The sequence below is a fragment of the Schistocerca americana genome, chromosome 1 (genome assembly GCF_021461395.2).
Source record: "Schistocerca americana isolate TAMUIC-IGC-003095 chromosome 1, iqSchAmer2.1, whole genome shotgun sequence".
Taxonomy (NCBI): domain Eukaryota; kingdom Metazoa; phylum Arthropoda; class Insecta; order Orthoptera; family Acrididae; genus Schistocerca; species Schistocerca americana.
In genome coordinates, this window is record NC_060119.1 from 613,368,714 (window position 1) to 613,383,161 (window position 14,448).

At 39.1% G+C, this 14,448-nt stretch overlaps 1 protein-coding gene across 2 annotated transcripts in view; it reads right to left on the reverse strand.

Annotated features, from left to right (window-relative positions):
- LOC124607317 (FAD synthase-like) overlaps positions 1-14,448 on the reverse strand; it is a 111,368-nt gene that overhangs the window by 24,665 nt on the left and 72,255 nt on the right. For both annotated transcript variants that reach the window (XM_047139628.1, XM_047139620.1), the window contains one exon: positions 11,764-11,937. In XM_047139628.1, coding sequence (XP_046995584.1) covers positions 11,764-11,937 — 174 coding nt within the window. The remainder of the gene's footprint in view (positions 1-11,763; positions 11,938-14,448) is intronic.

Genomic DNA, 14,448 nt, shown 5'->3' on the forward strand with positions numbered 1-14,448 from the left:
TTTAGTGTCAAAACTAGTTGTTCGGTGTAGATCCTGCAATAAATCTACCTCGAAAATGACTTCGAACATTGTGCATAATTCATAAGATGTGAATTTGAAGTTAGTGTATGGTTGGTTGGTTGGTTGGTTTAAAAGAGGGGGGAAGAGACCTAACTGCTAGGTCATCGGTCCCTGAAGTTACTGTACACAATGCATGCAATAGGAATAGGAAAAAAAGACTGCTCAAACGTTTTGTGGTTTGATGGACCTTCCTTCTCCTCCCAGTAGGTTCAGCAAGTATGTAAAAATACTTTTAGGTGCCTTGACGGTTGTGTCTAAAGCATCTATGAAACGTGCAGTAGAAGAAACTGTAAATATTAGTGGAACCAGGGACATTGCTTCACACTTGATGGGACATGGCAACCTTGAGGACATCGTTCCTTGAATGGTGTTGTAAGTGCTAATTCTCTGGAGAATGGAAAAGTTGTTGATGTTGAGTGCTTATCTAAGTACTGCCACACCTGCCATGATAACACTGAAGGACATATTGAACATCAGTGTTCTAAGAATTATGATGGTTTCAGTGGTGGTATGGAGTGTGAGGGAGCTCTAAAAATATTTCAGAGGTTGGTGCCTGTTTATAACATTAGATATACGAAGTAGCTAGGCGATGGGGACTCTAAAGCTTTCAATAAAATTAATGAGTTCAATGTTTATGGAGATACCTTGGTAACAAAACTGGAGTGTTGTGGACATGTGCATAAGAGGATGGGTGCCAGATTGAGGAAGCTACAAAGAGAAATGAAAGGAAAGTTGCTATCTGATGGAAAATCTCTGTCTGGCTGAGGCAGATTGACAGAAACTGAAATAGACCTTCTTCAGAGTTATTATGGACTGGCCATTAGACGAACTACACCTCTGAATGATATTACAGCAATGAGAAAAGCTGTACAGGCCACCTACTTTCAGAAGTTGTCCACAAATGACCACCCTGTTCACAGACTTTGCCCTAAAGGAGCAGATTCTTGGTGTGGTTACCAAAAAGCAAACGAAAGTGGTCAAATATACCATCATAACCATTCTCTTCCTGAGCCTGTTATGAATGAAATAAAACCAATTTTTAGAGACCTGAGTGACCCTGTTTTGCTTAGTAAATGTCTTCATGGGGGCACTCAGAATACAAATGAAAGTTTTGACCATTGCATATGGGAAAGATTACCCAGGAAGGTTTTTGTACAACTAAATACATTAAAAGTTGATGTACTAGATGCAGTGATATGTTTCAATGATGGAGTGACAGGAAGGTTGGAAGTCCTGAGAAATTTAGACATAAAATGTGGCTCTAATATATGTGTGATAGACAACGGGTGAATGAAGCTGAAAGATTCGCTCTTCAAGTTACCAAAGAAGCAAGAAGTGCTAAAAGAATGCCAAGAGGAAGCTTGAAGATGAAGAAATGCTGCAGGATGAAGACTATGCTTCAGGAATGTTCTGAGGCACAGTTTAATTGGACCCTTATCTTCATTCACAACTTCCCGCAAGTAGTATTTTTCAGAATTCAGGTACAAATATTTCCTAAAGTTTATAAAGTATTGCTCTAATTTTTTTCCGTAATTTTCAGTAGTCCATATTGCAGAATCGACTAATTTATAGAAAAAATAACATTTTTATTAGGAAAACAATTATAAAAATTAAAATGTAAAATGTGATTATTTTTTATCCTTGTAATATACATAATAGATGGAATTACAAAAGGTCTAGTACCTCAGCCATCATGTCATGTGTATCTGGTAAAAATTTGTTCTCATTCAAATGTATAACATAACATTAGATTAAATGATACCTCAATTTGAGGAAGAATTTTGAAAAAAAAATTGCATCACTTTCTTTGTAATTTTTTTTAATGACCCCAAGCAGGTTCAAAAATATTCAAAATACTTCTAATTTGTTTAGAAAGTGTGCTGCATTAACTGATATCAACAAAGATCTGTAAAACATATACATTATAAACTGTGCCTGAAAGAAATAGGTGTTGATTTTTAGATAATATTGAGCCAGAAAAGTACCCTGTATCTTTAGGATGAAACTAGCTTTAGCAAGCTGTTAGTTATATGCCCTGTGGATCATTTAGCACAATAGATCATGACAATGTGGAATGAGCCATTTTACATTCACGTCACTAATTAATTTGTACAAATTGTTACTGTCTGAACATTTTTAAGTTTCATATATTACATTTCATGTATTACAAAAACAAAAAGAGATATATAGGTGTGAGTTAGGAATTTCTGCTCACCACCTTTTACACGTTACAGTAACAGAAATTCTTCTGCGGAACAGGAGACATCAGGGAGAAACCTCCTCAGTTTGTTTCCAAAATTTACTTTGCTGTCTCTCAGACATTTTATATGACAGCGTAGGTGTAATGAATGTCATTTTTCCTTCTGGTTTTGTAATTATGTACATCATAGCTCCTTTTGAACTGCAGTGAATTATTTGCAACAAACTTCATGAGAAAATAAATATACTGTGAAGTAGTAATCATAATGTTCAACACTTAAAACAGAAGTCTACAAGATGCTTGTGGATGAACACCACATATTATTTTTACAGCATGTTTTGTGCAATGAAGACTATCTTTCTTAAAGATGAGTTATCCCACAACTATATTTCCATATGACATTACTGAATGAAAATATGCAACATATATCAACTTACTGGTTTGTCTCTCCCCAAGATCTGCAACAATTTTAAGTGCAAATGTGGCTGAACTAAGTTGTTTTATGAGTTGCACAACGTGCTATCTCCAATTTAAATTCTCATAAATATGGACACTTAAGAATTTTGAAGTTTCCAGACTGTTTATTATTTCCTCACCAGGTGTTACACTTACCACACTGGTGTATCCCTAGACATGCTAAACTGAGTATGTTGTGTCTTTTTCAAACTGAGGGTGAGACCATTTGCAGAAAAGCAGTCAATAATACTTTCAAGAACACTGTTTACTATTTCTTCTGTTTCCGTATGTATGCCTGGATTGATTATAATACACGAATCATCTGCAAAAAGAACTAATTCTGCTTGTTGTGTATTAGATGGAAGACAGTTTACATACATGAGGAACAATAGTGGATCTAAGACTGAGCCCTTGGGAACCCTATATATGATTTCTCCCCAGCCAGAATTATGTCCCTGGACTACATTGGTTGTATTACTAACTACAACTTTCTGCATTCTTTTGATTAGATATGACCTTATACATTGGTTGGCTATATTGTCAGTCCTATAAAACTTAAATTAATGTTGAAAAATACTGTTTCACTGCCAAGTAACATTGCTTGATTCAGCTTAGACCAATACACAGAAAGAACTACTACACTATAGTACAGAAGGTAACTCTAAGAAATATGCAGCGAGATGAACAGAAGTGACATTTTTACTGAAAGCATTAATTATACTAAGGTCACTGTGATTTAACACAGTCTCATGGACATTACAAAAGATGGGATACAGTTCTTAATACGGTGTGTGATCACTATTCTCTGCAACATATTCTCATGCTGGCCACGAGGTTGGTACAGAGTTCTGGTGGTAGGGCATTCCTTTCCTCTACCAGCATAGTTGATGATTGCTGGATTGTCATTGGTGTATGTGTGCATGCTGCAATAGTTCTCCCAAATGCAACCCACATGAGTTCCATGGGATTTAAGTCAGGAAACAGTCAGTGTGGTCCATTCATTGAATGTTCTCTCATTCCAAGAGCTCTTCCACCAGTGCCATTCAATTGGTCGCCCCACTGTCATCCATAAAAATAAAGTCAGGGCTGAATATACCCCCTGAAAGGATGCACATAGGGAAGGAGGACAATGTCAGAATGATGTTAACTGGTGAGTGTACTGTATTCAAACATTTGGAGGTCAATGCGGCCATGCACATTTTACTTCCCACACCACAGTACCTGGACCACCAAAATAATCATGTTCGAAATCAATGTAACATCATATGTCAGAAGTAAGACCACGCAATGCACCCAGGATTGTTGTGGAACATGAAGATGGTCCAGGTCTGATGGTGTGAAGAAGCATAATGTTGCATGGGTGCACTGACCTCCAAATCTTTGAATGCAGTGGTACACTCACCAGTTAATGTCACTGCGATGCTGCACTCCTTCCAATGAGAGGATATTCAGATAATGGATTGGTCTTCTCCTTCCTTAGACTTAAATCCCAATGAGCACATAAGGGTTGCACTTGGGAGATACATTGCAGCACATTCTCATGCAGCAATGACCATTCAGCAGTTGTCAATGACACTGGGGAGGAATCCAGCACCCTAGCACAAGAACTCCTAACAAACCTTGTGGAGCACATTGCAGAGCAAGCACTGCCGTTAGTTACAACATACCTATACTCTAAGGTGTTGTTGTTATTGTGGAATTCAGTCCAAAGACTGGCTTGATGCAGCTCTCCATGCTACTCTATCCTGTGCAAGCTTCTTCATCTCCCAGTACATACTACAACCTACATCCTTCTGAATCTGCTTAGTGTAGTCATCTCTTGTTCTCCCTCTACGATTTTTACCCTCCGTGCTGCCCTCCAGTACTAAACTGGTGATCCCTTGATGTCTCAGAACATGTCCTATCTACCAATCCCTTCTTCTAGTCAAGTTGTGCCACAAATTTCTCTTCTCCCCAATTCTAGTCAATACCTCCTCATTAGTTATGTGATCTACCCATCTAATCTTCAGCATTCTTCCGTAGCACCACAATTCGAAAGCTTCTATTCTCTTCTTGTCTAAACTATTTATCATCCACATCTCACTTCCATACGTGGCTACACTCCACACAAATACTTTCAGAAACGACTTCCTGACACTTAACTCTATACTCAACGTTAACAAATTTCTCTTCTTCAGAAACGCTTTCCTTGTCATTGCCAGTCTACATTTTATATCCTCTCTACTTCGACCATCATCAGTTATTTTGCTCCCCAAATAACAAGACTCATTTAATACTTTAAGTGTCTCATTTCCTAATCTAATTCCCGCAGCATCACCCGATTTAATTTGACTACATTCCATTATTTTCATTTTGCTTTTGATGATGTTCATCTTATGTCCCCCTTTCAAGACACTGTCCATTCCATTCAGTTGCTCTTCCAGGTCCTTTGCTATCTCTGACAGAATTATAATGTCATCGGCGAACCTCAAAGTTTTTATTTCTTCTCCATGGCTTTTAATTGCTACTCCGAATTTTTCTTTTGTTTCCTTTACTGCTTGCTCAATATATAGATCAAATAACATCGGGGATAGGCTACAACCCTGTCTCGCTCCCTTCCCAACCACCACTTCCCCTTCATGCCCCTCGACTCTTACAGCTGCCATCTGGTTTCTGTACAAACTGTAAATAGGCTTTCGTTCCCTGTATTTTACCCTGGCCTCCTTCAGAATTTGAATGAGAGTATTCCAGTCAACATTGTCAAAAGCTTTCTCTAAGTCTACAAATGCTAGAAACTTAGGTTTGCCTTTCCATAATCTATTTTTTAAGATACGTTATAGGGTCGGTATTGCCTCACATGTTCCAGCATTTCTACGGAATCCAAACTGATCTTCCCTGAGGTCAGCTTCTACCAGTTTTTCTATTCATCTGTAAAGAATTTGTGCTAGTATTTTGCAGCCGTGGCTTATTAAACTGATAGTTTGGTAATTTTCACATCTGTCAACACCTGCTTTCTTTGGGACTGGAATTATTATATTCTTCTTTAAGTCTGAGGGTATTTTGCCTGTCTCATACATCTTGCTCACTAGATGGCAGAGTTTTGTTAGGCCTGGCTCTCCGAAGCCTCTCAGTAGTTCTAATGGAATGTTGTCTACTCCCAGGGCCTTGTTTTGACTTAGGTGTTTCAGTGCTCAGTCAAACTCTTCACGTAATATCATATCTCTTATTTCATCTTCATCTACATTCTCTTCCATTTCCATAATATTGTCCACAAGAACATCGCCCTTGTATAGAGCATCTATATACTCCTTCCACCTATCTGAGCTCTCGATATTCATGCAAATGGTTCTCTTTTCTCCAAAGGTCTCTTTAATTTTCCTGTAGGCAGTATCTACCTTACCCCTAGTGATATGCACCTCTACAACCTTACATTTGTCCTCTAGCCATCCCTGCTTAGCCATTTTGCACTTCCTGTTGATCTCATTTTTGAGAAGTTTGTATTCCTTTTTGCCTGCTTCATTTAGGGCATTTTTATATTTTCTCCTTTCATCAACAAAATTCAATATCTCTTCTGTTACCCATGGATTTCTATTAGCCCTTGTCTTTTTACCTACTTGATCCTCGGCTGCCTCCACCATTTCATCTCGCAAACCTATCCATTCTTCTTCTACTGTATTTCTTTCCCCCATTCTTGTCAATCGTTCCCTAATGCTCTCCCTGAAACTCTGTACAACCTCTGGTTCTTTCAGTTTATCCAGGTCCCATCTCCTCAAATTCCCACCTTTTTGCAGTTTCTTCAGTTTAAATCTACAGTTCATAACCAATAGATTGTGGTCAGAGACCACATCTGCCCCTGGAAATGTGTTACAATTTAAAACCTGGTTCCTCAATCTCTATCTTACCATTATATAATCTATCTGAGACCTTCCACTGTCTCCAGGCTTCTTCCATGTATAAAACCTTCTTTCATGATTCTTCAACCAAGTGTTACCTATGATTAAGTTATGCTCTGTGCAAAATTCTACTAGGCGGCTTCCTCTTTCCTTCCTTACTCCCATTCCATATTCATCTACTACGTTTCCTTCTCTGCCTTTTCCTACTATCGAGTTCCAGTCACCTATGACTATTAAATTTTCGTCTCCCTTCACTATCTGAATAATTTCTTTTATCTCATCATACATTTTTTCAATTTCTTCGTCATCTGCAGAGCTAGTTGGCATATAAACTTTTACTACTGTGGTAGGTGTGTGCTTCGTATCTATCTTGGCTACAATAATGCGTTAACTATGCTGTTTGTAGTAGCTTACGCACATTCCTATTTTCCTATTCATTATTAAACCTACTCCTGCATTGCCACTATTTGATTTTGTATTTATGAGCCTGTATTCATCTAACCAGAAGTCTTGTTCCTCCTGCCACTGAACTTCACTAATACACTAATTCCCACTATATCTAACTTTAACCTACCCATTTCCCTTTTTAAATTTTCTAACCTACCTGCCCGATTAAGGGATCTGACATTCCACGCTCTGATCTGTACAACACCAGTTTTCTTTTTCTGATAACAACGTCCTCCTGAGTAGTCCCCGCCAAGAGATCTGAATGGGGGACAATTTTACCTCTGGAATATTTTACCCAAGAGGACGCCATCATCATTTAACCATACAGTAAAGCTGCAGGCCCTCGGGAAAAATTATGGCTGTAGTTTCCCCTTGCTTTCAGCTGTTCACAGTACCAGCACAGCAAGGGCATTTTGGTTAGTGTTACAAGGCCAGATTAGTCTATCATCCAGACTGTGGCCCCTGCAACTACTGAAAAGGCTGCTGCCGCTCTTCAGGAACCATACGTTTGTCTGGCCTCTCAAAAGATACCCCTCCATTGTGGTTGCACCTACAGTACGGCTATCTGTATCGCTGAGGCACGCAAGCCTCCCAAGCCTCCCCACCAATGGCAAGGTCCATGGTTCATGGGGGGGGGGGACTCTAAGCTGTATGTAAGGTTTTACTGTGACACGTTTATCTAATGTTCTTCTATTAGTGGAAGCAAGGCATCAAATCCAAAGAGAAATGTTTCCCGACAGAATATAGATAGTTACAACCTGATCGCTATCACATAAATGTTCAATACTGCATACACCAATGACCAAATTGTAAAAAAACAGTAACAAATTACAGCTTCACTGTATTAGCCATAATTTTAGATGCCAGAATGTGGCTAGAATGAATAAAATGGCTGCCAGCTCCAAAATAAGCAAAAATTTAAATTAAGACAAAGCACCAAATGGATAAAATGCACACACCCTGCCTCACAAGTAAAGACACATGTGACACAAACACTAAAGACACTAAGTTGGAATGCAATGCTGTTAGTTACCATAATGGGTTGGGTTGGTTTGGGGAAGGAGGCCAGACAGCGAGGTCATCAGTCTCATCAGATTGGAAGGATGGGGAAGGAAGTCGGCCATGCCCTTTGAAAGGAACCATCCCGGCATTTGCCTGGAGCAATTTAGGGGAATCACGGAAAACCTAAATCAGGATGGCCGGACGCGGGATTGAGCCGTCGTCCTCCTGAAGGCGAGTCCAGTGTAGTTACCATAATGACTGCTAATAATAATCAAGTACTAGCAACAAGTTACAGAAACTGTACTGTGTTACGTATATCACGATAATGCTGTCTGTTTGACAACACACTTAATCGTGATACAAACTGATTATTAGTATTTAGTTATTACTCTACAAACGACTACTCTGGAATAGATGCAGTAAAAACTTCCATTGATTGCAACAATTATTTTTCAGTAGAAATGTTACATAGATGTATGCATATAGTATCATATAAAAAATACAACTTAAAATTCTAACCCCATTTTGAATACATGAAAGCCAGCATGCTCTTGTCATAAAACATAAATTTAACTTTAAATCACTTTTAATTTGAACTGATTGTCTGCAGTAATAGTGCAATATTATATCAGCAGCTATAGTTACCACCACCTTCTCAGAATTTACGGGGAAAAGATAGAATGCTACTGAAGGCTGACGACTCCACAAGTTTTTTTCTTTGACTAAACACACTGTTGTTGTCATGGTCTTCAGTCCTGAGACTGGTTTGATGCAGCTCTCCATGCTACTCTATCCTGTGCAAGCTTCTTCATCTCCCAGTACCTACTGCAACCTACATCCTTCTGAATCTGCTTAGTGTATTCATCTCTTGGTCCCCCTCTACGATTTTTACCCTCCACGCTGCCCTCCAATAATAAATTGGTGATCCCTCGATGTCTCAGAACATGTCCTACCGACCAATCCCTTCCTCTAGTCAAGTTGTGCCACAAGCTCCTCTTCTCCCCAATTCTATTCAATACCTCCTCATTAGTTATGTGATCTACCCATCTAATCTTCAGCATTCTTCTGTAACACCACATTTTGAAAGCTTCTATTCTCCTCTTGCCTAAACCATTTATCGTCCACGTTTCATTCCCATACATGGCTACACTCCATACAAATACTTTCAGAAACGACTTCCTGACACTTAAATCTATACTCGATATTAACAAATTTTTCTTCTTCAGAAATGCTTTCCTTGCCATTGCCAGTCTACATTTTATATCCTACTTCGACCATCATCAGTTATTTTGCTCCCCAAATAGCCAAACTCCTTTACTACTTTAAGTGTCTCATTTCCTAATCTAATTCCCTCTGCATCACCCGACTTAATTCGACTGCATTCCATTATCCTCGTTTTGCTTTTGTTGATGTTCATCTTATACTCTCCTTTCAAGACACTGTCCATTCCGTTCAACTGCTCTTCCAAGTCCTTTGCTGTCTCTGACAGAATTACAATGTCTAAACACACTATACTGATGCAAAAAGTTTCTAAGATAGTGGTGTGCCTATTACGCAGCTACAAAATACTGTATTACAACAGTATTTTCAATGAAAAACATTGTGGCATTTGCGCGCCAACACATACATCTGTTCCACACTACAATTGCGGCACAACTCCTCCTTTGCCTTAGCTCTACAACTGTGTGTACTCATGACAACAACATTATTGTTATGCAAAAGATATACTATGTGTTTTATACAATAAAAACTTCCCTGACATGGCCATTTTTTTTACTACAATGATTTGACACGAATAATTCTTACCTACCATTAATATGTACACATATTTACAAAATGTGGTTACAAACTCAAGCAATTAAGTAGCTGAAAAATATATGAGGCACTGCGCTGTTGTATTACAAGTGGAGTGCACACTCTCAATGAAGAACCATGCCCCACCTTTTGTAATGTACAGGAATCACTGTGATTTCAGTGCAATCACTCTCTTTGAATGAAAGTGTCATTTCTGTTTGTCTCATTATGTATTTCTTTCGGTTATCTTCTGTACTGCAGTGAAAAAGTTCTTTCTATGCACAGTCCAAGATTTATCAAAATGTTACTCGGCACCGACACATTGTATGAAAGTTCTTTTACTTCATACGTTTTGCACACTTGTGACGATCAAAACACGTTGGTGTAAGCAGATGTTATGTTAGCTCCATCATCTTATGGTTGGAGGACTTTGACCGAACTCTTCCCACCTACACACTATGTCTCACTCCTGTTCCATGGAGCTCTGTTAGAAAAACATGCATTACAGTTTTCCCCACTCTGCTGCACATCATTCAGCTTGTCACATTTAGTCCCTGTATATTCTTCTCTTTGGTGAAGACTGAGTTCTCTCTCTACTCTATGTCGGGTCACTATCCCAAAAGGTGATTGGGGGATGAGACACTAAAATTCTGTCTTGAGTTTGCAGGTGCTTTAGTCATATCACCCACAAGCCTGGATCAGATAAATTCTGTCTTATTATAAAATGGGAGCTTGTTGAATTAAATATTAGAATGAAAGCACATGTTGTTCCCGGTGTGCCACTGATGTTTTTTTATGTTCCTTACCTAAGTCATATGTTTTTCTTCATGCACACTCAGCATCTCTTTAACATTAACTTGCATTATTTATATTCAAGAGACACTATCAATACCAAATCCAAAGTAATTTTTGTCTGACATACCTGTAGCTGGATAATCTCCTTGGGATTCACATTCAAACCCTAGTGTACTTGGAACACTGTGTGATGATCTCTATCACGAGAGTATTATTAGAGAGGCATTTATGGACTTCAAAGCTTCTGTGATGACTGACAGACAGTCTTAAATACAGAAAACAAATAATTTTTCACATTTTCCTGCTCCCTCTTTACTACAATGAATACATCTGTGCATGATTCTGCCCTTTAACTATCCACAAATACCCTACCTACAAACATTTCATCAGGAGTAGGAGTAGTAACCCAACACTTTCTTAGAACAATGGTTGTTACAGCTCCATGGAAGTATTTTTCTTCTACTTTCAAAGTTCCATTACTGCCCCATGAAAAGCTTGGAAATAAAAGCCCATCAGTCAGAGCTCTGCACATCTCAGCTAGATTAATAGAACTGGGATGCAGCCTTCGCTACAAAGCTTACTTACAACAAAAGCTTTGTCTCAACACCCATATATTCCATCAGTATGGGTCAGCATACTGGAGATAGCAATTTTCTCCCAAATCATTTGTGACTGATGACAGTTTAGGAGACTATAATAGTAAAATAAGTGTGTTGTGTATCACAAACACACATTATTTTTAATTAATCGTGCTACAAAAATAACTTCAAGTTTGAAGCAAATGTAAGTCATGAATAATTACTATACATGAGCTGATATGCAACAAATGCTCTTTTGCAAGTGGTTGTCTCTGTTTCAACCCTGTCAAATATAATCAACTGAATTTTAACACTGAAATAAGTGTTTTGTTACAAGTGCAAAATGACATATACAACTTACATGATGCAGCACTTACTATCAGAAGTAAAACACACACACACACACACACACACACACACACACACACACACAGCACTTACTATCAGAAGTAAAACACACACACACACACACACACACACACACACACACACACACACACACAGAGAGAGAGAGAGAGAGAGAGAGAGAGAGAGAGAGAGAGAGAGAAATAGTAATTACCTCTTTGCTGATTCCCTAATAAATTTCATCACTTCCACATTGGACTTTTCACCTTCTGCATAAATAGCTTCAACTCTTGCAGCAAAATGAGCTTCCTTCATACAAGCATACAGCATATGGAGAAGTGCAGTTGCTGCTTTGCTTCCATCAAGGTAAAGACACACTTCTTCTGGCCTATATTGAAATACAATGAATTTGTTCTGAATACTTAAAATTACTATATTCTGAAGCAAGCATTTGTCATATACCTAACAAGAATCTGTTTCCACATATCGTAAATACTCCAGAAAGCATTATTAGGAGTGATGTAATACAGACAGAAGTATTAGTAGAGAATAAGAGAAGAAAAGGATTTACTCTACAAAGGAAAACATTCAGCCACAATGGTTGCCACTCGATAGATCAAAATATAAAGAGATATTTCATTCCACTGAAAGGTAATCACAGTGTGGAAGGATGTTTTCAGTCACGTAATTCATTGTGGCTATGCACCCAGATGTAACTAAAATATTTATTCTTACTCTGTGCTAATATGTTTACTTACACCTGGAGCTGTGGATGAATTTACCACCTCACAGAAAACTCTAATGATTCCTTTAGCTCTTTGCTTTTAAAAACATAATTACATTAATTATACACTTTGTAAACGTTGGGTGCCAGACAACTAATTCCTATAACAGAGGATCAAATTTACAGTAATGCTATAAAGCTGTCGTCAACCCACAGGTTGGTTTTAACACCACAGTCCTTTATTAGGCATGATCCTATTTCCTTTCTTTCATCTGATTTTGAACTTACTTACCCAGCTAGTCATATGAAAATGTATACTTTACTGTACAGTCTAAATGACTGGGTAATTAGGCATTTTTCACAATAATGAAAGAAATTATAAGTGATACGAGGGTCACTCCAAAAGAAGTGCACGCCAAATCCATCTTTCATTCTACATGTTTAAAAGTTTTACAGTGTGTAGATACATCCTGTAGGAACAATATTTTCATTTCTCTACATAATTTCCATCCCTCTCAACTGCCTTACACCATCTTGGAACCAGCGCCTGTATACCCGCACGGTAAAATTCTGGACCAACCTATTGGAGCCACTGTTTGGCACCGTGCACAAGGGAGTCATCATCTTCAAACCATATTCACCGAGTGAGGTGGTGCAGTGGTTAGACGCTGGACTCGCATTCGGGAGGACGACGGTTCAATCCCACGTCCGGCCATCCTGATTTAGGTTTTCCGTGATTTCCCTAAATCGCTCCAGGCAAATGCCAGGATGGTTCCTTAGAAAGGGCACGGCCGACTTCCTTCCCTAATCCGATGAGACCGATGACCTCACTGTCTGGTCTCCTTCCCCAAAGAATCCAACCCCAACCCTCAAACCTTGTTCCACGAAGAGAGTCTTCCAGTTTCCCAAAGAGATGACAGTCAGGTGGAGCCAGGTCAAGACTGTAAGGTGGGCGTTTCAGTTGTCCATCCGAGTTTTGTGATCGCTTCCATGGTTTCTTGACAGACATGTGCCTGTGCATTGCCATGCAACAGCAAAACATCCTGCTTTTGCCGATGCGGTCGAACATGACTCAGTCGAGCTTGAAGTTTCTTCAGTGTTGTCACATACACATCAGAATTTATGGTGGTTTTCAATTTTTTTTTTCTTGGGTGAATTTGCATGAAGCCACTCCACTGATTGCCTCTTTGTCTTCGGTGAAAAATGATGGAGCCACGTTTCATCACCTGTCACAATTCTTCCAAGAAATTCATCTCCACCATTCTCATACTGTTCCAAAAGTTCGCTGCATAGAATTTATCTTGTTCCTTTGTAAGCCACTGTCAACATCCTGGGAATCCACCTGGCACAAACCTTTTTTAACGCCAACACTTTCAGTATTCTGCAAACACTTCCTTCCCCTATCCCAACGTAGTGTGACAATTCGTTCACTGTGATGCGTCTGTCAGCAGTCACCAATTCGTTAACTCTCTGCACATTGTCTGGAGTGTGTGCAGTACGAGGCCTGCCACTGTGAGGACAATCCTCAATATTGCCGTGCCCGCTTTCATCACGTAACCTGCTTGCCCACCAACTAACTGTACTGCGATCAACAGCAGCATCTCCATACACCTTTTTCAATCTCTGGTGGATGTTTCCTACTGTCTCGTTTTCACAGCATAGGAATTCTATGACAGCACATTGCTTCTGATGAACGTCAAGTGTAGCAGCCATCTTGAAGATATGCTGTGACAGTGCCACTCACGGCAACAGGTTGAACTAAGTTTGAAAACAAGCGGGAAGGATGTATCTACACACTGTAAAACTTTCATGGAAACTGTATTTTTACAAAAATAGTGTGCATTTCTTTTGGAGTGACCCTCGTAGATAAAAATCCTAGGATGACCATGGATCAAACCCCAAATCTTTGGATCCACAGTGTGGCACTTAGCCACTGACAAACACGAAACTATGTTTTATGACACATTCGGAGGGAGAGAGGGAGGGAGACCTTTCTAGATGTCAATTCCCACATTTTAGATGGCTCCATAAATACATCTGTCCATATCAAGTGCACCACCCACTTTGGCAGCTGTCACTCGTTTCATATCAAAAAGTCTCTTCCTTACAGTCTCATCAACCATGGACATTGCATGTGCAGTGGAAAACAGGAGGTATTGAAATACACCAATAATT